This window comes from Tursiops truncatus, chromosome 13, assembly GCF_011762595.2.
Source record: "Tursiops truncatus isolate mTurTru1 chromosome 13, mTurTru1.mat.Y, whole genome shotgun sequence".
NCBI lineage: Eukaryota > Metazoa > Chordata > Mammalia > Artiodactyla > Delphinidae > Tursiops > Tursiops truncatus.
The window spans coordinates 68,919,739-68,943,257 of NC_047046.1; the positions used below are offsets into that span (position 1 = coordinate 68,919,739).

A 23,519-nucleotide genomic window follows, 5' to 3' on the forward strand; every position below is an offset into this window, starting at 1 on the left:
CAATTTAAGCAGTAAGTGAAAGAAAAACAATTTAAAATATATTTTAATCTTTAATTAATGCTGACCTCTGCCTGTATATGCTTTCTTATTGATGTTTTCTTGCAGGGCATTTTCCAGGGGAAAAAAGCAAAAGATAAAAGTGCATTAAGAACACGTGTTGTTTAACATTATTCTTACATGAGATTAAAAACTATATTTAATGCTTCTCTTGTACAACTATGAGCTCTTATTTTCACAAAGTACCTTCAGTAGTTTGTTCAAGAATACAGTTTAGAATAGTGTAACAGTATTTATGCATATTGACTTAGAAGTAAAAGGCAGTTAACTGCCACGCATGATTTTAAATGGCCTCATTTCTTCTTTAGGAATGACGAATGCCCATCATGATGACATCCACGTCCTGATGGAATTTTGTGTCTTTACTCCATCCTTTACATTGAGGAGGAAGCTTACTAAATTGGAAGGCATGGTTGCTTCAATTATTGATGGGGCCAATTTTCCTCTCATTTCTGTCTGGACAAACATCACTAGTTTGGAATATGCTGGGTTCCTGTAAACAAAGGAAGAGTTAAAAAATATAAAGAATTTTTAAGTTTATCTATGGAGTGTACAAGTTGACAAGGAGCAGGAAGCTTGTCTTATTCGCCAGTGATTGCCCACATAGCGCTTATGACAGTGTAAACAGCTACTGAAGGAAGGAAGGACAAAATGTAGAGTGAGTTGCACATTCATAAATAAACTATTTTACATAAAAATATTAAGTAGTCAGACTATATCTTAAAGTCTTCAGTTTTAGTTATTTCCTTTTTGTCATTTTATTGACTTTTTAAAATTATAAAAGTAATATATGCTTATGAAAATTTAAACTGTAGAGCATTTTCACAATTCCCCCTCACTCTGTTCACCAGAGATAATCACTATTTATAACTTTGACTGTAGCTTTTCAGGTTATCGTCTATGGATATACAAAGATAGCATGTATGTACATATATGTATATGTACCCCACATATATGCACATGTACATTCTTGGTTTTACAAAAATGAGACATATTTATTTTTCTGGAACTAGTTTCATTTTCCTCTTAGTATGATATCATGCACCTCTTTCTGTGTCAATCTATATAGATCAGCTTAATTGTTTTTCATGATTGCACATGGTATTTCATACTTTATTAACCAGTCCTCTATTGACCGTCATGGGGTTGTTTCTCACTTTTTGCCACTGTAAATAAAGCTGCAATAGGGCTTCCCTGGTGGCGCAGTGGTTGAGAATCCGCCTGCCGATGCAGGGGACACAGGTTCGTGCCCCGGTCCGGGAGGATCCCGCATGCCGCGGAGCGGCTGGGCCCGTGAGCCATGGCCGCTGAGCCTGCGCATCCGGAGCCTGTGCTTCGCGACCGGAGAGGCCGCAACAGTGAGAGGCCCGTGTACTGCAAAAATAAATAAATAAATAAATAAATAAAGCTGCAATAAAGCATCTTGTAATGTATCCATTTGCACTGCTATAAATACTTACATTGAGTTTCTAGGGTCAAAGTTTTTGTGCATTTAACATTTTGAAATGTTATCTCCAAATTGCCTTCCAAGAAGACTGTAGTATTTTACATTCTAACCCAGTGATCTTCAAACTAGAGTATATGAAGACTTGCCAAGGGGTATGAGAGACTGAATAACATTTAAGGGAATAAATTTTCAAATCTCTAACTTCCATGTAACTTTTCCTTAAACTGATCTGAGAATACGTCTCTGATGGAGATGCTGGCTTTTCTCTTGCCACCAGCCTGTTCACACCACCCTTCTATTGCTTTACAGAACCAAGGGATGCCTGTCATTCCCCACTGAATAATACTGAATGGTACCAAGGTGCTTTACTCCGGCATATAAAAATCTTTGAGATGCTAAAGGGAAAATTCAATCTATTGGAAGTGAATTGAGAAAGTGAATGACAGATGACTGGGTAATAAAACCTTACCAAGTCATGTCAATTCTTTGCTTTCAATAAAATGTAAGGATCTAATTGAGTTGTCACCTGATAGGTCGTTAAAAACAATTTTTGATTATAGGTCACTATGTAATTCACAGCACATAACTCAGAAGAATTTCAAGGGATTGAATGACAGTGCTAGGGTTGCACTCTCTCCATTTTAACTCACTCATTTATGTGAACAAAGTTTCCTATGCTTATTTTATAAAAATGCAAAGTAGAAGTAGACTTGATAGTCTCATTCTATTAGATGGGACATCTAGATCAGCATTTTTGTCCCATGTTTTTTACAGTTAAATTAGTGTAATTGATAGAAGCATGGACTCTGCATAGTTTGAAGCTGAGCTTTGCTATTACCTATGTGTAACCGTGAGAAAGTTACTTAATCTCTCTGGGCTTCCATTTTCTTTTCAACCGACTTCATGAGGTAATTGTGAGGATCAAATAATTGACTTATTTGGTATATGTAAATTGTTTGTAACAGTGTCTGGCACATAGTAAGTGCTAAGTTTTGCTAATAATATGTGTTTCCAATAACAATTTGCTTTTTTTTTTTTTTTTTTGCGGTACGCGGGCCTCTCACTGTTGTGGCCTCTCCTGTTGCGGAGCACAGGCTCCGGACGCACAGGCTCAGCGGCCATGGCTCACGGGCCGCTCTGCGGCATGTGGGATCTTCCCGGACCGGGGCACAAACCTGTGTCCCCTGCATTGGCGGGCGGACTCTCAACCACTGCGCCACCAGGGAAGCCCAACAATTTGCTTTTATATTGAACAACTATGTAATATATTTTTATTTTTATCAATGTGTAGTAATAACAATTTAAACCAGTACACATATATATATTTTAACATTTAGATACTTGGGGTCATAGAAAATAAAACAAATTTTAAAAATTAGGTACTTATTTTTGCTGAGGTATGATTGAAAATAGATAGATAGTGATTAATAAAAGAACCCGAAGCATAAGATATATTCTATTAGGGTAAAATTATGCAAGGGAAAAAGAGTAAAAATATGGAATCAAGGAGAAAAGAAAAGAAATGACACAAACTTTCTGACTGTTAAAGGTTATATGTATTTTGAAATTGATAATGTAATGGTGGGTTTCAAGTTTTTATGGTATTTAGATTCCATTGGATGCACTTAGAAGGGTGATATAACCATTTTTTTTAAATGTCAGGATTTAGAGTATGCTGGACATTGCACCCTCTTAATATAATGCTATGAAAAATTTTAATATCAACTTAAAAATGTGCAAAGCAGTATACAGTTTTACAAAATTCTCTTGGGGGGTTTGAAGACCACTGCTCCAACAAACCGTGAGTGTCTATATTCTTACACTCTCTCTATGCAGAGTTTAGACTATTTTTACATTGTGTCAAATGGCTGGACTCACTAGCAGTTTGTATAGTCTTAAATCTCTATTTGAGTTTACTAGGGCTTTACACACTTAACCAAGCCTTTCCAACATTTACTGTAGAGTACCTTTACTACAGATACTATGTTTTATAAGTTTACTGTAGGACTTGGGCTGCATGGAAAGAGAAGGTACAAAATTACTTTTTTGTCAGTACCCTTCTCCAGCAGGATGCTAGGCAGAGTTTCCACCCTAGGTGGGATATCTAAATCAGAGCTTTTGTCCTATGCTTTTTGCAGTGGAAAGGGAACGGTGACAAGGTGCAAGAAGGGGACTTTGCCTGTGAAGCACACTTTAGGTTGTGTAGCTCCCCAACAAGAGTCCCCACCAGCAGCTGATGTACCTAGCTGATTTGGAGTAATAATCCTTCCCTGTTTTGTTCTTTCCTGCTGTGGAGAATAAAGTCCTGGCCATAGACACAAAACTGATGGATGGGCAGAAAGGCCATATCGTCATCAACATCATCATCTGCATCAATGATCCTGTCCATTAATGTAAATATTTGTGACTATCTTTTAGTTCTCTAATTCAGTAGAGAAAATATTAAGGAGTACGGGTCTAAATGTAATTTTATTTTGACTTCCTTCACAAAAATATTTTTCTCATATTGAGTGGTTTATATCTGACCACTATAAAGTTTTACACCTGTTTCTATGTGTCGACATCTTTTATTTAATATAAAATCATTTACCAAAAATTAAAATGTAACGAATTTGTAGAATGATATACATTGAATTAATATATAGGCATTTAAAGACTATGTGTATTGGATGTTAGTGGCCCTAGGCTGGCCACCTGTGGGCAGTGACTCTAATTTCTCCAGCTCTTCCCTTTCTGAATTTACCTACTGGATGTCTCATTCTGCAGGTATCTGTTCTCAGTAGGTAGTCCATTGGAAAAAATTTATTCAAGGTAAAGCATTCATTGCTGATAAACGTAACTGCATTATAATTCTAGAGAATTTATTTTTAATTTGCAAAAATTCCCTAATAATTCACAGAAGTGACTCTAATGGAGAAACATAAAACATCAGGTTAAGGTTAATAGGAGGGGGTGAGGATGTCTGTATGTATGTGACTAGTGCCAGAAACCTCAAATCATACTTCATAGGGAATTATCCATTCTGATTATACTTAAGACAAAAATACTTAAAAATTTATTTTAAAAATTGTATTTAGGGGCAATTTTTTTCCCAACAGAATATACCAGAACATATTTCTGGTGAGTTAGTTAACAAATTACAAATTGAACTAAAAAACTGTTAAAAAATAAATATATGGAAATAAGACTTACTCTTGCAGAGGTGAACACATATAGCCACAAGCATGGTTATAACCACGGATATAATTTGAAGATGGAGGATATGCTGGAAAATCCACACTAGTAGCTAAGTGATTAAAAAAAATTAAAATGAAACTTATTCCACAAAGATGAAAAATTCTGTTTCCAGTAGCATATTTTAAAAAGTGTATGACATAGCACTTGATTTAACTTAGTTATTATCAGCAGTGACATTAGTTTTATACATATGTATGTATGTTTGCACATTTGAATGTGTACACAGGCCAAAAATGAAAGAATATCAGTATGATCACTATTGTCCTCTCACACTTTTTCATGTAGAACTTCGAAAGATGCTGTTATCTTTCACGTACAGGAAAAACTGTTAAAAGTATTGTTCAATTACTTTCCGAGATTTGAAGCAGAAATCACAAAGAAAGAGACTATTCTATTAGGATAGTGGGTTTATAGATGTTTTGGTTTATAAATTTTTAAAATAAAATATTTGATGTAGTTATTTGGTCTGTCAATACAAGTAGTTTAAATGCCCCTTTCTGCCAATTCCCTGTAGCCAACTTCAATATATAATTAAAAATCAGTAGATTTTGTTTTAGGAATTATGCAGCATAACTGCATATTGTATGTGAAGTTAGAAGGGAGGTCATCTGATCATGATTATGATAATTATATATACTCTTCCAAATATTTTTGTTTACTCTGTGCAACTGTTTATTCTGTGCAACAGAATATATTTGTTTATTCTGTGCAACTGAATCCTGCTTTTGTCAGAATTTTCCTATGTGATTTTAACATAAGCAATCACTTCTGTAGAAATATAATGTTAAGCACTAGCTTAGGACTAGCTTAGGAGACAAATGTGGTGGAATCAATTTCCCATTTTCATGACCTGTTTCATCATCTTAACAGAGCCAATTATGTTGGCAAAATGGTACTGCCAGAAGTGATATTAACAATTTTTTCACTGTTTAAAATATGGACATTATATTTGTCTTTATTTTTTAAAATTTTGTTATATTCCACAAACAAGTATGGGTCTTTTGTGAGGCACACAGTATGGTAGTTAGTACAGATTTTGGAAAATCAGAAAGACTTGAGCTGCTTATTAGCTATGTAACTTGATTTCTGTGAACTTCGGTTTCCTCATTGGTGAGAAAATGCATGCAAAATATTTAGCTCAAAGCAAGATACACAGTAAGCTAGACAACAACAGAAACATTAAGAAGAAAACTATCAGTAATCATCAAAAACTCATTCAAAGAAAATCACTTAAAGCAAATTCAGTAGTGATCACTGAATGACTGATTATAACTATTTATTGATTTTATCTTCCATACTTATTTTTTACCTTCCCTCTGACCACTAAAAATGAGATACAAATTGAAGGCTTTCAAAATATAGATAATAACAGATCTATGATTCAAATGGACAGTATTTTGTGTTATAGGCAGTGAATAAATTTTTATGTGCCCTCATTTAAAAATGAGACGACTAAATGACAACTGTATGAAACTATACGAGACGAATATGTGAAAGTGATGAACAGCAGTCCCCAGTGGTATGGGCAAGAGAGCTAACTGTGCACATGAGTGCTATCAGCAGAGCAATGACTCAGTCCTGGACTCAGAAACTTAAGAGTCCTACAGATATATCAAAGTAACTGCAACCTTGTTCGAAAATAATAATTAACAACACTGAACTGTCCCTCCCCAAGTAGTTTACAGTAGGGGAAACTATTCACATAGGAATAGTGAGATTAAATTGAATTACAGGGGAAAAAAAGGCTCTAGGTCATTGTCCTACCAAAGTCCCTTCACCATGATTTATCTTGAGTTCTTGGAGTCCAAAGATCTTTGGGGTGTGAACTGGTATGTATTAAGTGAATAACGCAAATTAGGAAGTGGTTATGTATTTGTATTTTACAGAGTGACACATTTTTTTTGGCGGGGGGTGGATAAGGGTATATCAAAACCTCCAGTTTTTAAAAGAAATATAAGCACATTTATGAAAACACCTATCTATTGAAATTTTCTTCATGAGCTTTTTCACTTTCTAGATATACCCATTCTATGTAATTTAAATACAAAAGTATATATCCAAAGATCAATTTTGTTTCTTAGTAGTTTTATAATGTATGCTGTGACGTTTTAGCCTGCAAGTATCTATCTACACTGAGCGCTGCAGGGTATATGCTGCAAAAAGGCCAGGAGATGCCATAATCATTGACTATGATATAAATGGCACCTCTAGAATTAGGTAAAACTTCAGGCTTATCTATATTAACATGCATTTATTGGCCTCACTAAGTAAATACAAAAATAATTAATTGAAAATATTGTTTCTTTCAAACTGTGAGTTAAAAGTAAAAAAATTTATTAATGACTCACAGTAATTCCAAAGTGTGGGCAAAATGTTTCAACTTACAACTGATAATATCGATATTCCCTTCGCAGTGCTTCAAATACACTAAGTCGATAAAGTCTCGGGGGGATATTGAGCCCATGGCAAAACTTTGTGTGATGGTATGACATATGAATGTGTCCTGAAACAAACTGCATAAGGCTGGACTGTATTTGGAAAAAGCAGGGCTTTGAGGTTTTAAGAATTTATCACCGAGTCAACTTGCATTTTCAGTTAAAGAAACAGTAGATGTATAATTATAAGTGCAAGGCAACAAAAGCAAAAATAAACGAGTGGGACTACATCAAACTAAAATGCTTCTGCACAGAAAAGGAAACTATCAACAAAATGAAAAGGTGACCTACAGAATGGGAGAAAATATTTGCAAATCATATATCTAACACGAGTTAATATAATCATAAGTGTGACAGAATCAGAAAGGAATCTTGATATTATCTAACCTTTGAATTTTTTGATGAAGAAATTGAAGCCTAACATTAAATTACATGTAGAACTAGAGATATGTATAGAACTAGAACCTGGATTTCCAGTACAATATTGTGTCTACTACCCCACACTGACTAGGTAATATATTCTGAAAAATATATTGACTTAGCAGCTTGTGGTGTAAGGCCTAAAATTAAAGGCCAATATATGCACTGCTTTGACATCTGGTAAAACTGGGAGGGTGGTGAATGGCCTAACTGCAAGTTCCTCTCCCCACTCTGTTCCCACAGATAAGAACCCTTAGTCCAACAACCCTCCTTATCAGCAGGATCAGACACAATGCCTACTTATACCTGAGTAGTGCGTTTCAGTTCCCTGCTACCCTGCAGAATTATTCCAACAACCAATCAGATCCTCCTGCAGGAATCAGGGGTCACCTCAACCTCTTGATACTACAAAGCCTGCCTTGCACAACCCCTAGTTATTCACTCTGTTCCTGAGTGCAGCTCCCACGTCACACTGCATGACATGGTGCATCCTTGAGAGTTTAGTTAAGCTACTCCATGTACTGCTGCCTCAGTATCCGTTTTGTTTGTCCGAGCAGCCTGCAGGGGCCTTAAACTAACACTAGTCCTCTCATGTAAGGACACCCCCAGATAACAGCCCTCAGAGTCACAAGCAAATGTAAGTTCCTGATATGACTTCCCCAACAGCGCTTCTGATCAACTGTCTCTCCCACTTCCCAGGGCCTTCCCCTTGTGAGCACCTTAGGTAAGATGCCCCCTGTGGAGCTTACCAAAACCCTGCTCTTTTTGGTTCCAATTGATCAATCTGGCCTTAGCCCAGGAACCCCAAAGCACTCCACCCACAGACACTAATAAAGGCATGTGCCTCAGGTCCTGCCTCTCTCTGTCTGCAGCCTGCCTTGACCTCCCCACATGGGGCCCTTAGGCGTGCTGTACACTTCCTCCTCGACCTGTGAGTAATAAACTTCTCTATTTCAATTTCTCTTGTGGTCATTTGTTGAACCTGGCTCACTATTGGCACCCTGTGCTCCACTAACAAATGTTAATTTAACAAAGTCTTAACAGTCCTTCCTGGGCTGTGATTAAGGATTAACAAAGTGCTGTGGATCTCATTTGTCTAGTGCTGGTGTCATGTGTTTGACCACCACCATAACCCTAGAGCAGGAATCCGTTCCTCACCAATGGGGTGAATGAGTCAATTAAAATGCACCCCTGGAAGTGAATGCTACAAACATTCACTGCAAGGCAGACTAATTCTTCTCACAGTATAATGTGATTCAGAGATACTGTGGTATACTGGAAAAGGCATCAAATTTGGAATGAGGAGATCAGGTTTAAGTCCTGGTTATACCATACATTGGCTGTGGTGACCTTGGGCAAATCACAAAATTCCTCTATGTTTTCAAGTTTTTTGATGCCAAACCTAGTATACTTTCCATTATTACAGCTGACTTGCAGCAACAGCAGAAATATCTGAAATGCTAATGAAACTGTATAATTAGTATCATACAATCATGAATGAAACAGTCCAATTGTTTGGATTTTCATTTGTGATGGGCCATGTTCAAATCCCAAGAAGGTCACGGACAGGCGTTCTTTGTGGATAAGAACTTCAAGGCCTCTCTACAAGATGAAACTGCTTTACCTTTCTGGGCTTTTCTACAATCTCACCCCCATCCCAGATTTCAAAATCAGTTTAATAAAAGGCGGTAAAGTTAACCTACAGAGTTCTAAATACCTGATAAGGTGATGGCAGATATGTGGGCCATTTGTTTTGATGAGTGAAATGCGGCTTGGAGACTCTAAGAACCAAAGACTCAGTGATGTGGAATTTTACCAATGCAACTGTTTAAGTTTGCATTACTCCAACAGTCACATTTACCAGCTCCTTCTAATAAAGTTATTATTAGCCAAACAGTAGGACTCAATTTTTAAAAGCCGCTTATGAGGTATAATTTACATACCGTGAAGTCTATCAGTCTTAATAAGTGTCAGACCTATACTGTGCTGTACCAGAGTTCAGAATCCCTCACCCCACTCCTGTCTTCTTCCTGTTCCTCCTTCTTTCTACCAGCTAACAGTCTTTCTCATTTCATTCATGTTTTTCTCCTCCTGAGCTTTCACTCTACCCTCACCTCACCCTGATCTTCTCTCCCCTTTTAAGCCCTATTTGCCTCTTGCATTCTGTCTTTCTTTCTCTCACCTCTATGACTTTAGATTTCTAGTCCATTACCTGTATTTTTCTTTTCTGTTTTTATTCTCCCTCTTCATTTCTGAGATAATGTATTTGAAAGTGTTTCTAAAACCACAATATAATGTTATTTCACACTTACTCTTTAAAAAAGTCACATGCTGTTTGTTCTTAAGTCCTTACAGTAAGTGTCTGCGATGTTCCTGTTATCTAGTGTATTATGACTAAGATAAATCTACTGACTTCCCATCAACAAGGCATGCTTAATCTTTTTATTCCACCTAATGGAGGAGGTGAATCCATGAGTTCAGTCCCCTCAGTAACCGAAGGCACACATCTGCAGGAGAGCTGACCACGTTCAGAATGTGGTATTCATTTAAAACAGAATAAAGGTAATTGGAATTGAACTCTTGACTAATAAAGAAGGAAGTTTTAAGCTTTTTATAAAAATTTCAACTTGGTTTGAACCTATAAAATACAAAGTGTCCACATAATACAGATTTAATAAACTCAAATCACTAAGATAGCAAACTAAAAGTGTACTCATACAGTGAAAGTCCGATATTAAACAGTAAATTACCGAATCAATTTTTTGTACCATGCTGTACATTTTCAATGATTTGTCCCATGTGACCCTGTTTTCAGGTTTGTAGAGGAAATCAGATAGTTTAGATGTTGATTCTGGAATTATTCCTTCAACACGATATCTATAGTTAACAAAATAAAGAAAATTCAAAATTTAATAAGTTTAGTCTAAGTTGAAAATATAATGCTATCACAGTATAAAGCACACTAATTTAGCAAATAATGTAAAGAAAACTTGAAGGTAATATCAGCAATTTAAAATACTAATATTCAGGCTTCCCTGGTGGTGCAATGGTTGAGAGTCTGCCTGCCAATGCAGGGGACACGGGTTCGTGCCCCGGTCCGGGAAGATCCCACATGCCGTGGAGCGGCTGGGCCCGTGAGCCATGGCCGCTGAGCCTGCGCGTCCAGAGCCTGTGCTCCGCAACGGGAGAGGCCACAACAGTGAGAGGCCCGCGTACCGCAAAAAAAAAAAAAAAAAAAAAAACTAATATTCAATTGGAAGTCGCCAGTTTATAAAAATATGCACTGTAATAATTAATATAAATTATTTTTCTACATTTTTCTACAAATTTTGTTTATAATGTTTCTATAGTTGTCTTTTTAAAGGGGCTACTTTCATTTAGAATTTTTCTAAACTCTTTCTCATAAACATTTACCTACTGTATTTATCATAAGCCAACAGTAATTGATGAGAAGTTTGTGTGGTTGTGCAATATCTTGTGGCCTTAATTCTTAATTGAAGGATGTAATATGGTCTAAAGCAGTAGTCAGCAAACTTTTCAGTAAAGGGCCAGATGGTAAATAACTTAGGCTTTGCAAAGCTTCATGTTCTATGTTGCAACTATTCAACTTTGCTAGTGTATCAGTGAAGCAGCCATAGACAATATATAATAGTCACTCTTATGTTACAATTAAACTCCATTTATAGACATTGACTTCTGAATTTCATTTATTTTTCACATGTCAAGATTTGGAGAAGAAACTAACCTTTATGTTAATCCATCAATAGAATTGGGTTGGGCTATCACAACCAATGAAGTTAGGACAATGTGAGAAAACTGGATTAAAACCCACAATTTAGCAGTAGGTTGTTAAATGAAAATGAAATCTGAATAATATTGGCCATACTTTCTCTCTCTGTTAATCATTCTTTCTAAACTAAGGAGATAGGTTTAGGTAAAATCAAAATTTTAAACCTCTAAAAAGTTAAAATTTTTGGAGGAAGTGAGGTAAAAACTAAATGCTATTATTACAGAAAATAGTTGTTATATTTATGAAGAGTTCTTCCTCTGAACCTTGTTTTTATGATTTGGTAAACAAGTAAATCATTGGACTATTTTTTTGTATGTTAGTCTCTCTTTAAAAGCTCAATTGGTCCCTAGTTTTCTCTGTGAGATATCCTAAAATTTTCTTAGTATGTAAGGTTTCCTTCCTTCAGATCTACAAAGTTTTTAAGAGCTTATTATTAAACTCTATAGAAGACAGTGACAAAACAACCTGAATAATTATCAGGTCCTTTGAAAAAGAAGGCAGATATAAAACAGTTAAAATTTAAGCACAAAACTATTGTTAAGGGGTTTGTATATACCTCCCTAGATTGCTTTTTTTTATTAATCTGTTCTCTAATTATATTGTAAATTTTGAGGATAAAGAGTTTTTGACCTTTTTGTATTTCTAACTAACATCGAATTAGGTATCTTTTATTAAGCACTTACTATATATTTACTGATAATGACTACCCTTAATCTTTTAATAGCATTCTTTTATTGACTGAGTGATCAAACATTTACTATTTATTATGTTGACGCTTGAACAACATGAAAGTTAGCAGTACTGAGCCTCATGCAGTCAAAAATCCGTGTATAACTTTAGAGTCGGATCTATGTATCTGTGGTTCCTCCATATCCACAGTTCCACATCCAAAGATTCAATCAACTGCAGACCCTGCGGTACTGTAATATGTATTTATCAAGAAAAAATCCACGAAGCTAAAACCCATGTTGTTTAAGGGTTAACTATATATATACTTCAGCCTAGCAGAGAGTCAGACATATAATCAAAAAAATATTATATGGTTTGATAAGTGTTGAAGAGACAGAAAGCAAAAAAAAAAAAAAAAATCAAGGTAAGAAGGGGAATAATGTGCTGAAGCTCTTTTTGGAAGGTTTGCCCAAACCCTTTCATAGTTATTCACGATAAAATTAGGGATGGACAATATTGAAATGGAGGACATTTAGGCATCAGCTGCTTTGTTTCTTCTATTTCGGAGAGGAAGTTTCGATTTTTAACTTTAAGTAACAGTACACACATTACATATAATTTACAAAAGCATTTCGCTTTTTTCTTTCAAAACTTTGTTTTAAAATTTTATGCATATGGATAGCTATCCTTCTTGTATAATATTTTAAATGCTTAGTATAGAAGTTCTCTATATTTTTAATTAAAATCCTTTATTAATTATGTGTATTGCAAATATTATATCTCTGGCTACAGCCTACCTTTTCACTTCTTTTGGTACAGAAGTGTTTCACTTTACCATAGTCAAATTGACCAATATTTTCCATTATGGTTTGTGCTTTTTTATGTCTTCTACAAGATATCCTTCCCTACTTCAAGATCATTAAGCTACTTTCATACATTTTCTTCTACAATTTTATAGTTTGTATTCATATTAGGACTTTAATCTACCTGGAATGGATATTTGTGTATAGTGTGAGGTCAGCATCTAATTTTACTTTTTACATATAAATAATCACTTATGTTAGCACAACTGATTATAAATAGTTCATCCTTTTCCATGTTTTTGTAATGCCTTATCTGTTACATATCAAGTTTCCACACATGTGTAGGGCCTGATCACACCCATATATTATTGCAGAGCCTCCCTGACATTTGAAAGAAGCTCCCTAAAAGAGACAGGAACATATTAAAAACTCTCTTGATAGAAGTTGGCTTGTAATAATTCTAATAATACTTTACACCTGTATCTGCATAGTTCTTTACACTGAGATACTTAATATTTGATTTTGCTGATGTTTCATAGTTGCTACTACACACAGGCAATAAAGTTAAAATGTTAGGAGAGTAGCATATAGAGTCAGCCCACCTGTTTTCAAATTCTAGCTCTTACCAGTTATCTGACCTTAGGCAGGTTACTTATTCGAAGTCTTGGGTTTCTCATATGTAGAGAGAGTAATATTTACCTCATAGGGCTGTCATGAGGACTGAATAAATTAATATATTTACAGGATAGTACATGGCATGTATTAACTGTTCAATACATGTTAGCCATTATTATTTCACATATATTGAGTCTTTTATGATAGTCATCCCACTCTGCCTTGTATTATAGGTATTTATGTACTTTTCTCTCTTACAAAGACTAAAAACTCCTTGAGGAGCAAATCTGCTGGATAAAATCATGAAAAATTAACTTTAAGAGGTTTTTTTCTTGAGAATGTCAAGATTATAAGCTTTACAAGTATATGCATTTTGTTTTGCTCACCACTATACTACCAGCACCTAGAAAGTGATTAATGAATAACTGAATATAATGAATGAACAACATCATTTTAAATAAGTCTAGATACCTTGCTGAACCTTGCCAACTCCTGGTTTAGACTGTCTACTCAATGGCTAATTGTTCATTTTCCAGTCATTTGTAAAGGTGAGATAAGTTTGAGTTATTGGTATTATATGACTGCAAGGCAGAAATTATTTATTTTGCTTCCTATAAGATTATGAAATATAATTAAAGTTGTGTCTTGGGTAGAGGGTAGGTTACTAGTTAAGAAGTACCTTACCTTGGCCTTCCCTGGTGGCACAGTGTTTAAGAATCCGCCTGCCAATGCAGGGGGACACAGGTTCAAGCCCGGGTCCTGGAAGATCCCACATGCCGTGGAGCAACTAAGCTCGTGCACCACAACTACTGAGCCTGTGCTCTAGAGCCCGCGAGCCACAACTACTGAGCCTGCATGCCACAACTACTGAAGCCCGTGCGCCTAGAGCCTGTGCTCCACAACAAGAGAAGCCACTGCAACGAGCAGCCCACGCACCTCAACAAAGAGTAGCCCCCGCTCGCTGCAACTAGAGAAAGCCCGTGGGCAGCAAAGAAGACCCAACGCAGCCAAAAATAAACAAACCAAATTTTAAAAAATGAATAAAATCTATATTTAAAAAAAAATACCTTATCTTAATTCACTAGTTAGAGGTGTATTGGAGTTACTGGCTTTTAAAAAATATGTAAATATAATGCCTCTTTGAAAACATAAAACATCTCTATGTCTTGAATAATTGAATCTATCATTGAATGAGCAATTCAGTATCTACTGTGTTCAAGACTCTTCAGAGATATCAATTTTGTCATATTTGAATCTAAGAACTATATTTTTATATCTATTGATCATTAAAATGATTGGTTCTTTGGATATTTTACTAAGATCTATAATAAAGCTTCATGCTCATTATGAATAAAGTGACCAAGTCAAATTAAAAATATTTTAATTATTCTCTCTTGTCTCTCACAGTTTCTGACAAGCTTTAGCTGGTATGTGGGATAATTGATACATGAAATTATGTTTCTTACAGATCATTATTTCATGAAGCAATGAACACCTTTTAGTAAATGTGCATTTGTTTCAACATGCTAATTTGAGCATGCATCTCTAAATCATTTTATAGCCTTTTATGGCTTCTGTGAATGAGTACTGCTGAACAGTAAACTAGGAGGATAAGGGAGGAGAAAAACAGTGGAAAGTGCCTGTTTTTACATACTGGAAATTTAAACCTGGGGAAGCACCTGTAAGATGATAGGCTTTTTAGTGATCTTATTTTTGGCATTTCCTATGTGATAATTAGAGTTGGGAGTGGGACTTCCAGAGTGGCTATGTGAGGAGCTAAGGAAACCCTCTTCTACAGTCATTGAACTGGTGAACATTACTTTTAAAAACTACTTAAATTCCCTAGAAATTGACCTAACAGCACACAGGAAATGAAGAAACATTTATTCAAGAAAATCTACTAAATCTAGGTAGGAAAAGTCAGAGTCTGTAGCATCTGAGCCACGACCTCCTTCCAGCCACCCCCCTCCCTCTACGGTAGCTCTGCTCCAGCTGGGTGCAGACTAGAAGACAGGGGCTCCCTCTCCCCACGAGATCCAGGCTAGGGCTATGGTTTCATCCTGGGATCAGCAGGACACTGACATCTCTCATCACCGAAACTCTCAGCTCATGTTGTAGAAGCTCTATTCCCCGCATGCACTGCTCAGAAGACTAGGGTTTCCTGACACCCTGATCTCACTGGTAGGGTGAGGGCTTTGCTTAAGGCACAGTAGGCTGTGAATCCTGGGGCCTAAACTGCCCCTCACCCCTAGAATAACAGGAGCAAACTGAGAAAGTCATGGTACCATCCTTCCCCTATGCTACCCACTTACTCATGGAATAGAAGTGTTACTTGGCTTCAGTGTATTAGTGCATAGGTCCCTACTCAGAGCAATCAGAGTGAATGTGAGGCTGCCCTTAATCAGAGTAATGAGAGTAGATATACGAGGTTGCCCACTCAGGAGAAATCAGAGTGGGTGTACTAGGCTGCCCCTACTAAGGAACATTCGGAGTGATGTACCAGGCTGTCCCTAACCGAGAAGCAACGGGAGCTTTGTACTAGGCTGTCCTTACTCAGACAAATCACGCTGGATATGCTAGGCTGCCCCTCCTTAGGAGCAATCAGTCCAATATGTGGCTTCACTGACTTGCAAGCATTCCCCAAGCCATACACAGGTTAAGTAGCGAAGGGCTGAAGTCTTACTGGCTCAAGAGACTTAAGCATAATCTCTGAGTCATCACTGACTGAGCAATAAGCTATTCTGACCACTTTAAAATAAAATCATACTCATCGCTGGTGGTTTGGAAGAATGTCTGCACCCCAAGGCTATGTCCTCTGGGGAATGACTGGTGACACAACTTCCAAGCTACCGGCCCCCTGGCTACATGCAAGGCAAAACCATAAAACTCTCTGAACTGTGAAAACAGTTTCCAAGCCACACACAGAATTGACAGTAAAGGGTAAAAATCTTACTGGTTTTGGGTGCTAAGCACAACTTGTGACCAATAATGGCTTGTGTTAACCTAGGGATGACCTATAGGATGCCAGGCTGAAAGATAAAAACAAGGACAAAAATCAGGGCAGGTATATCTGAGGCTGCAGACTGGGGGGGGGGGGGAACAGACTTCATGGAATTAGTCCAGACCAATCACTAAACAAATAAATGCCCAAGCAACAAGAAGCCCTGGGTGAGTGGGTGGGATCTGTATCCAGAGTTGCTATATTACCTAAAATGTTCAGTTTTCTTTTTTTTTAAGGATTAAAAAAAAAAATTGATTGATCGATTTTGGCCGAGCCATGCAGCATGCAGGATCTCAGTTCCCCGACCAGGGATCGAACCTGCGTCCTCGGCAGTGCAAGTGCAGAGTCCTAACCACTGGACCTCCAGGGAATTCCCTAAAATGTCCAGTTTTCAAGAAAACTGTGAGGCATGCATGCAGAGAAACATGGAAAGTGTGATCTATACACAGGAAAAACAACAGGCAATAGAAAGTATTTGTGGGATATATGGGTTAAGTTTAAAAATGAAATTATTTAGCTTAGTGTGTGACATACAGTAGATTAATAGGGGAATTAATAGGGAACATAGGGGAATGTGTCAGCTGAACTGTGTGTTGGTAGGTCTGTATTTCATCTCTTGAGGGTAGAAAGGAAAAAAATTCCAACCAAAGAACTGGCCCCCTTCTCATGCATATAGGCAAGTGCTCAAAGCTAACCACAAAAGGAGCTTTTTGGGTGGGAAATTAATAAGAAAAGGTGAAAGTGCTGAGAAAATATCTTCAGGTTTTGTTGTTGTTGTTCTGTAGTTATAATGGAAACAAATATGTTTAAATGCTTTCTATTTGGCAGCCAATATAACATAACTAAAGTCCATAAATTCATTCAGGAAATATTTATTAAGTGTTTATATGACAGACACTGTTCTGGTGTTAGGGATACTATGATGAACAAGAGTTTATTTCTAGTCTGCTTCTTGTTCAAGTTCCTATTCTCAAGTTTATATTCTAATAAGAGAGACGTAATAAATAAGACAACAAATGAAGAAGATAAATTTCATCTAGTGATAGATGCTATGAAGAAGGTTAACAGCAGAATAGGGTAGTAAACGGTGGTTTGGTGTATTTGAGAACTTTGACCAATTGGCCAGGAAGGTCACTCTGAAGAGAAGCAATGAAGCTGAGATCTTGAAAACAAAAATGACATCAGCCTTCATTTGGGTGAAGAGCACGCTAGGCAAGAAAAGAGCAACTACGAAGGCTCTGAGATGTTCATTCGTGCCAACAGTAGTCCTACGTGGCTGTAGCATAAGGAGAGCAAAGATGCAGTGGTAGGAGAGGTCAGAGAGGTAGGTGGGGGCCAGATAGTGCCTTGCAGAGCATAATAAAGCCTTTAGAAGAGTTTAGGCAGGGGAGCAACACTGAATTATATTTCAAAAATCTACTTTAACCATTGTGTGAATAATAGGATGTAGTTGAGTAAAGGTATATATGAGGAATCCACTAGGAAGTTACTGAAATAATCCATGAGATGCGAGAGAATAATAGTAGGGAGATAATGAAAAATAAATCACTTCTCTCTGTACATACCTAGTCAATTAGAGCTTCTATTAGAATCCAAATCTGAGATGAGTGACCCATTATCTATCTAGGTCAATGTTTTGCAAGCATGTTCTTTGTTGAAAACATTCGGAAGAGTCTGAATTACAGTTTGACAGATGTCTTTACTTTAGGACTTCTCCGAACCTTAGAGAAGAGAAAATAGTCTAGAGTGTTTTGAAAAACTTGACAATGCAACCCATTTTTCCCACAGGGCATTTTGAAGGATAATTTCTCCCAGACACTAGCTCGGCAAACCATATTAGACCATGCTACATATCCCCAAAGTGTGCAATGTTTACACTTGGTTGTCCAGTCTAAATTAACATGCATATGTTTCTTGCTTTGATTATTTATAACCCTATAAATAAAACTGTGAAGCTTGAAGTACTGGAAAATTTTAAGCTTCCCTAGCTTTTCCCCTTGATTTATTTGACGGCAATCTCACCTTCTTCTCATTCCAAGCTGGGGGAGGTAAACGTTTCGACTGAGGCAGACCAACCTGATCAACATGTTCAGATTGATTTCCTTTGGAAGAACCTAAATATCTGCCCCAGCTGATTTAGAATAATATAGATATTTTGAAAAATATTAACTGCTCCAGTCACACTCTCCTTCTGTACATAAACATGCTAAACTTAGAAGGGTCAGTGGGCCGTGCTTGACAAAAGAAGCATGTAAAATTGAGATGTGTGTATCTTCTAGCAGTCTTAATTTTGAAGCTGTGCTTGATATTTATTGGATGATAGTTCAACTGTAAAAAGGAATTAAAAGAGAATTTGCCAAAATCATCGTGTGATAGGCAGCCTCTAAAATGGCCCCCAGTGATCTCCACTTCTTGGTATTGACACACTTATGTAATCCCCTTCCCCTGAGTCAGGGTTGGATCTAGTGATTCACTTCTAATAAACTGAATACTGCCAAAATGATGGGGGGGTGGTCCCTTCCAAGATTAGGTTACAGAAAGACCCTGGCTTCTATCTTGTTTGCTCTTTCTTTGGCTCTGTCCTAAATCCCTCCCTCTGAGGGAGGCAGACTGGCATTTGTGAATAGCCCTATGGAGAGGCCCATACGTCAAGAACTGAGGAAGGCTTCCAGCCTAGAGCTGGCAAGTAGCTGAGGTCCCCAGTCTGACAAGCCCACGAAGAACTGACTGCCGGTGACTGTGTAAGTGAGCTTGGAAGCAGAGCTGCCTTCAGATGCGACCTAAGCCCCAGACCACACCGTGACTGCAGCCTTGTGAGAATCCTTGAGGCACAGGCACCAAGCTAAGCTACACCTGGATTCCTGATGACATAAACCATGAGACAGTGTCTGTTAAATCACTAAGATTTGGGATAAGATATTACTGTGTATTAATAAATAAACTAGTATGCAGTGCATATAAATTTCTCTTAAAGCAAGGGCAAAAAGTTTCAATTTTTTTTGTCTGCGTAGTATGGCATGTAAGAGTACAATATCGTTGATGAAAAATTTGAATAAAGCTTTAAAACAGCCTTATTGAGGCTATTTTTTGAATGGCTCTAGGCATTGTGTAGAGCACCTTGTATAAAAGTACCCAGCAAGTATTTGTAGAATAAATACCTTCCAAGGTTTCTTTGAGGCATAGGTTGCTGTCCACACTGGACTGACCTGGAAGGCACCAAAAAACTACAACATCCAAAAGTTTATTCCCATAGTGTGCCTGGGCTTGACGTTACCCACTCCCTGCTCAATCTATTTTTTCAAGTGCCACCATTAGAATCATTAATTATTTAGATTACAAAGGTAGGGATTACCTTCCTGATAATTATTAAAATGAATAGGAGAAAGTATACCAGCTTTGTCCTACAGTAAAAAAATTGAAATGAAGCACAAGATAGATAATTATAGTCAGATGAAAAAAAGAGCAATAAGCACAAAACAGAGTAGTGAAAAGAAGGAGTGGATCCCTACCCCTCAAAAATAAACTAAATAATATTTGGTTTTCTCAATAGCATATGATGATCTGATGGCATTAATGTGATATCACGAGCAACAAAGGAACAACTCTTAAAAAGAAGGTTAAAGATGTCAGCACAATTTCCCTTAGAGTACTTGTATCTGAAATAACAGGATCCTCAAAAATATCCTTAAAAGCAGCTTACAGAATAAATCATATATGTTAGCAAGAGGAATATATTGGGAAAATAAACTTTGTCTTTAAGTGGTTCATTTAATGGAAAGGTGAAGTTTTAAAAGACCACGAAATACTGTTAGAAAGAAAATATCAATCTAATTTTATAGTAATTATTTCTTGAAGTGGAAATTTCCTATCTTAGTGAATTATTCACTAGAAGTGATTTTCTTTTCTGATTGTCTTCCGATTTGGAAATTAGATGGTACATATTGCTCATTTTATTAATTTTACATTTCAAACAAGTGACTTTATAATTAATTTCTACTTCCTGTTCACTACCAAATAACGTTTTATAGCTAATGAAGTAGCATTGAACTCTAGATACATCAATGTCATTGAATTCAAAACAATGATTGTAAATAGGAGATTGTACTTACAGATTTCCATGGAATTTCTTAGAAGCCTTGCTGGAAACAGTTAACTTTTTCTCAAAGGGGAATAAAAATCCACAAATAAATTAACTGTCAGATACAGAAAAAATGAAAAACAAAAAATAAAGCAAAAGTAAAAACTTTTTTTTGGTTTGTAGAAGAAAATATTTTTAAAAATGTCTTTGCAATGAATTGTTTCTCATTAAAAAACAAACTCTTGAAACATATTTAACTTCTCTTCTTACTGAAGTCTTAACCACTTTCCAGCCTGATGTATCTTGATAGTAACCTAAAATTTCTTGAGCAGTTTGTTGGGCAAGTGCCTTATAGTCCATCTACCTGCAAAGTTTTAAAAACAAATGACTGATGAGAATGTAATCATACAAAATTTTTTTAAATGCTGTGTTACATTTTAATACTATTTCTATGTCTGTCACATAGCAATGAACAATAACTACTTTTGGAATGCATGCATGCATGAATCTCTTCCTTTTTATTCATAGTCTTTCAAGTGAGAAAATGTGATATAGTAAAAAGAGCAGGCTTTGGCTTTGGAGTCAAAGAGACCTGGGTCAAATCGTCTCTGCCACAGACTAATTGTGAACCATGTTATTTCATATTTCTCTTTCCTCATTTTCTCAAGTTGTAAAGCTGGGACAATAGCTAACCTGGTAGAACTGATATGAGGATTAAATGAAATAATGCACTTAAATGTCTTACCCCTTTGCCTGGCACATAATAGTTATTCAATAAATTGTTATTTCTAACAGCTAAATCATGCTTCCTTTCTCTTGTAAAGCAGCATAATCTGTTGATCATGTGTTACTGGGAATTCATCTTTTTAAAGTGAGTGGCAGTGGCACTAAATGATCTGACCCCTGCCTTCCTCTCCAAAGACAATTCCTACCTGTCTCCTTCTCTCCCACTTAGCTCCACTCATACTGACCTCCTGGCTGTTCCCCAAATACAACCAAGCAACTTCCTACCTCAGGGTCTTTGTACTTGCTGTTCCCTATGTTTTTAATGTTCTTCCCCAATATGTTCAGAGGACTGACTCCTCTTCATTGGTGTCTTTGCTTAAATGTTACCTCTTCAGAGAGGATCAAATTCACATCAGTTCAACTCAAACACATTTACTAAATCCTTGCTAAGGGTTAGATATTGTGGTAGATGTGGCAAAAAAGGTTGAGTAAGATGCTGTTTCTGTTTTGAATGAGCTCAGGAAGGTGGAGTCTCATTGGTCCTTTGGCCCATCACCCAGTTTTCAATTAAGGGAAGCTGGCTGGTGTGGTGGAAACAATATGACAACACAGAGCTGGATTCAAATCTTGGTTTTGCCACTCACCACCAGCTTTATCATTCTGAGTAAACTGCTTAAACTTTGAAATTTAATTTTCACTTCTATAGATTGGGGATAGTAATACCTATCTCATGGGGTCATTGTAAGGATTAAGTGAGTTAATATACGTAGAAGTGATTGAAACAGTGTCAGGCCCCTTCTTGGTGATCAAAAAGTTAGTTTTTTTTCTTAAAATGGACACATTTAAATCTACCTTAAAAAAAAACTCTCCTAAGACCTGCCTGAATAAACCTTAAAGTTTAATTATCAGCACACGTCTTCCTTAGCTCTCACCTAAAGGCCTTTAGGTGGGATCATAAATTTATTTTCTCGTGTTTAGTTCTCCAGCAAGGCACAGCACGTAGTTGACATGTATATTTGAAAAGCATTAGTAAACCATTATAATTTCTCCTTCCTAGTAGACTCATGGTTACTTCACCTTTCCTAGTAGATCTAGTCCAGAATTTTAATAATTATTAGGACTCTTCTCCAAATCCTTGTGGAGATCTCCATAGCTTTCAACCTGTGAAGGAATGAAGTGGAAGTAGAATTATTTTGATCCATGAATTAGGTAAATATATTTGATAATTTCCTTAATATTTTCTCAGTGTCCTTTATTTACACTCTATGTACTCATTTGGAAACATTTGATATATCTTTCCTCAATGAAGGAAAAACGTAGTAAGAGATACATTAAAGATAATGTTAATGAAAAAGAACCTTTAAGAAATTATCTTTTAAAAGAATAGGTTAAAAAGATACTTATGTGGAATGTGGATAAAAATGTCGAAGTTTTTAAGGTCACGCCATTAACAATCCTGGCTGGTCCCTGACCTGGGCTTGTCCCAGCATATATAACACGGTTCTTTATTTCCTACCAGCAACGTACTTGATACTGAAGGCTCAAGAAATTGCAGATTTTTGGAACAAACCACTAGCATGTAAACTTCCTGCAGGGACTTTGTCTTACTCATTTTCAAATCACTAGCACTACTTACTGCCAAAATAAACATGTGTTTAATTGAACCACTCAACTAAATTTTGTAGCTTCTGGACTTTTTCATTTGCTAAGAAAAAAAGGGAAGGTTAAGCTTACTGGGCTAGAGAGGGTGAAGAGAAGAAAAGAGCAAACAGCAAGACTACAGTTGTATTACCTGGTGATGTAACATCGGATGAGCTGGAACATATTCAGATGGAGTAATGGTCAAGGATATCTTCACCCATAGGGTCAGTGGAAAATAAACACAAACCAACACTGAGATGGCATCTTTTTCCGATACACCACTCGGTTGAAACTGGATTCTTCGCAACTCATCCCGTCCCAGCCTTGTAGACAGGTTCACACATGTTGTTAAGTGGGTCTTTACATCTGTTTGTATAATCTCCCTGTTTCTGGGCTGCCTGACTGGGTTCCCAATCCGTGCTGGGTCACTGCCATTGTTCCCTGGGAATCAAGGTCCCCAAGGAGTTTGTTAAGTCCCACCCCTGGCCAAACTCCCTCCTCCAATCCCGCGTCTGCTTTGAGGGTGAGGGGCCGGCTGGAAACCCAGGAAGGCCGGGCTCCGGGATGGGAAGGGGAAGGCCCTGAAGAGGAGGGAAAAAA

At 36.9% G+C, this 23,519-nt stretch overlaps 1 protein-coding gene and 1 non-coding gene across 2 annotated transcripts; both read right to left on the reverse strand.

The window, feature by feature from the left end:
- Nucleotides 1-350: 350 nt before the first annotated feature.
- On the reverse strand, nucleotides 351-23,208 carry STARD6 (StAR related lipid transfer domain containing 6). Its single transcript, XM_019936383.3, is given in 9 exon segments — nucleotides 351-417; nucleotides 419-550; nucleotides 4,697-4,790; nucleotides 7,127-7,244; nucleotides 10,347-10,473; nucleotides 20,584-20,633; nucleotides 20,823-20,916; nucleotides 22,356-22,439; nucleotides 23,071-23,208. Coding segments are annotated over 7 exon segments (678 nt in total). The 5' UTR covers nucleotides 20,913-20,916; nucleotides 22,356-22,439; nucleotides 23,071-23,208.
- Nucleotides 16,772-16,844, reverse strand: TRNAA-UGC (transfer RNA alanine (anticodon UGC)). Its single transcript has one exon. It is a non-coding gene; the product is annotated as a tRNA-Ala (tRNA).
- Nucleotides 23,209-23,519: the final 311 nt, after the last annotated feature.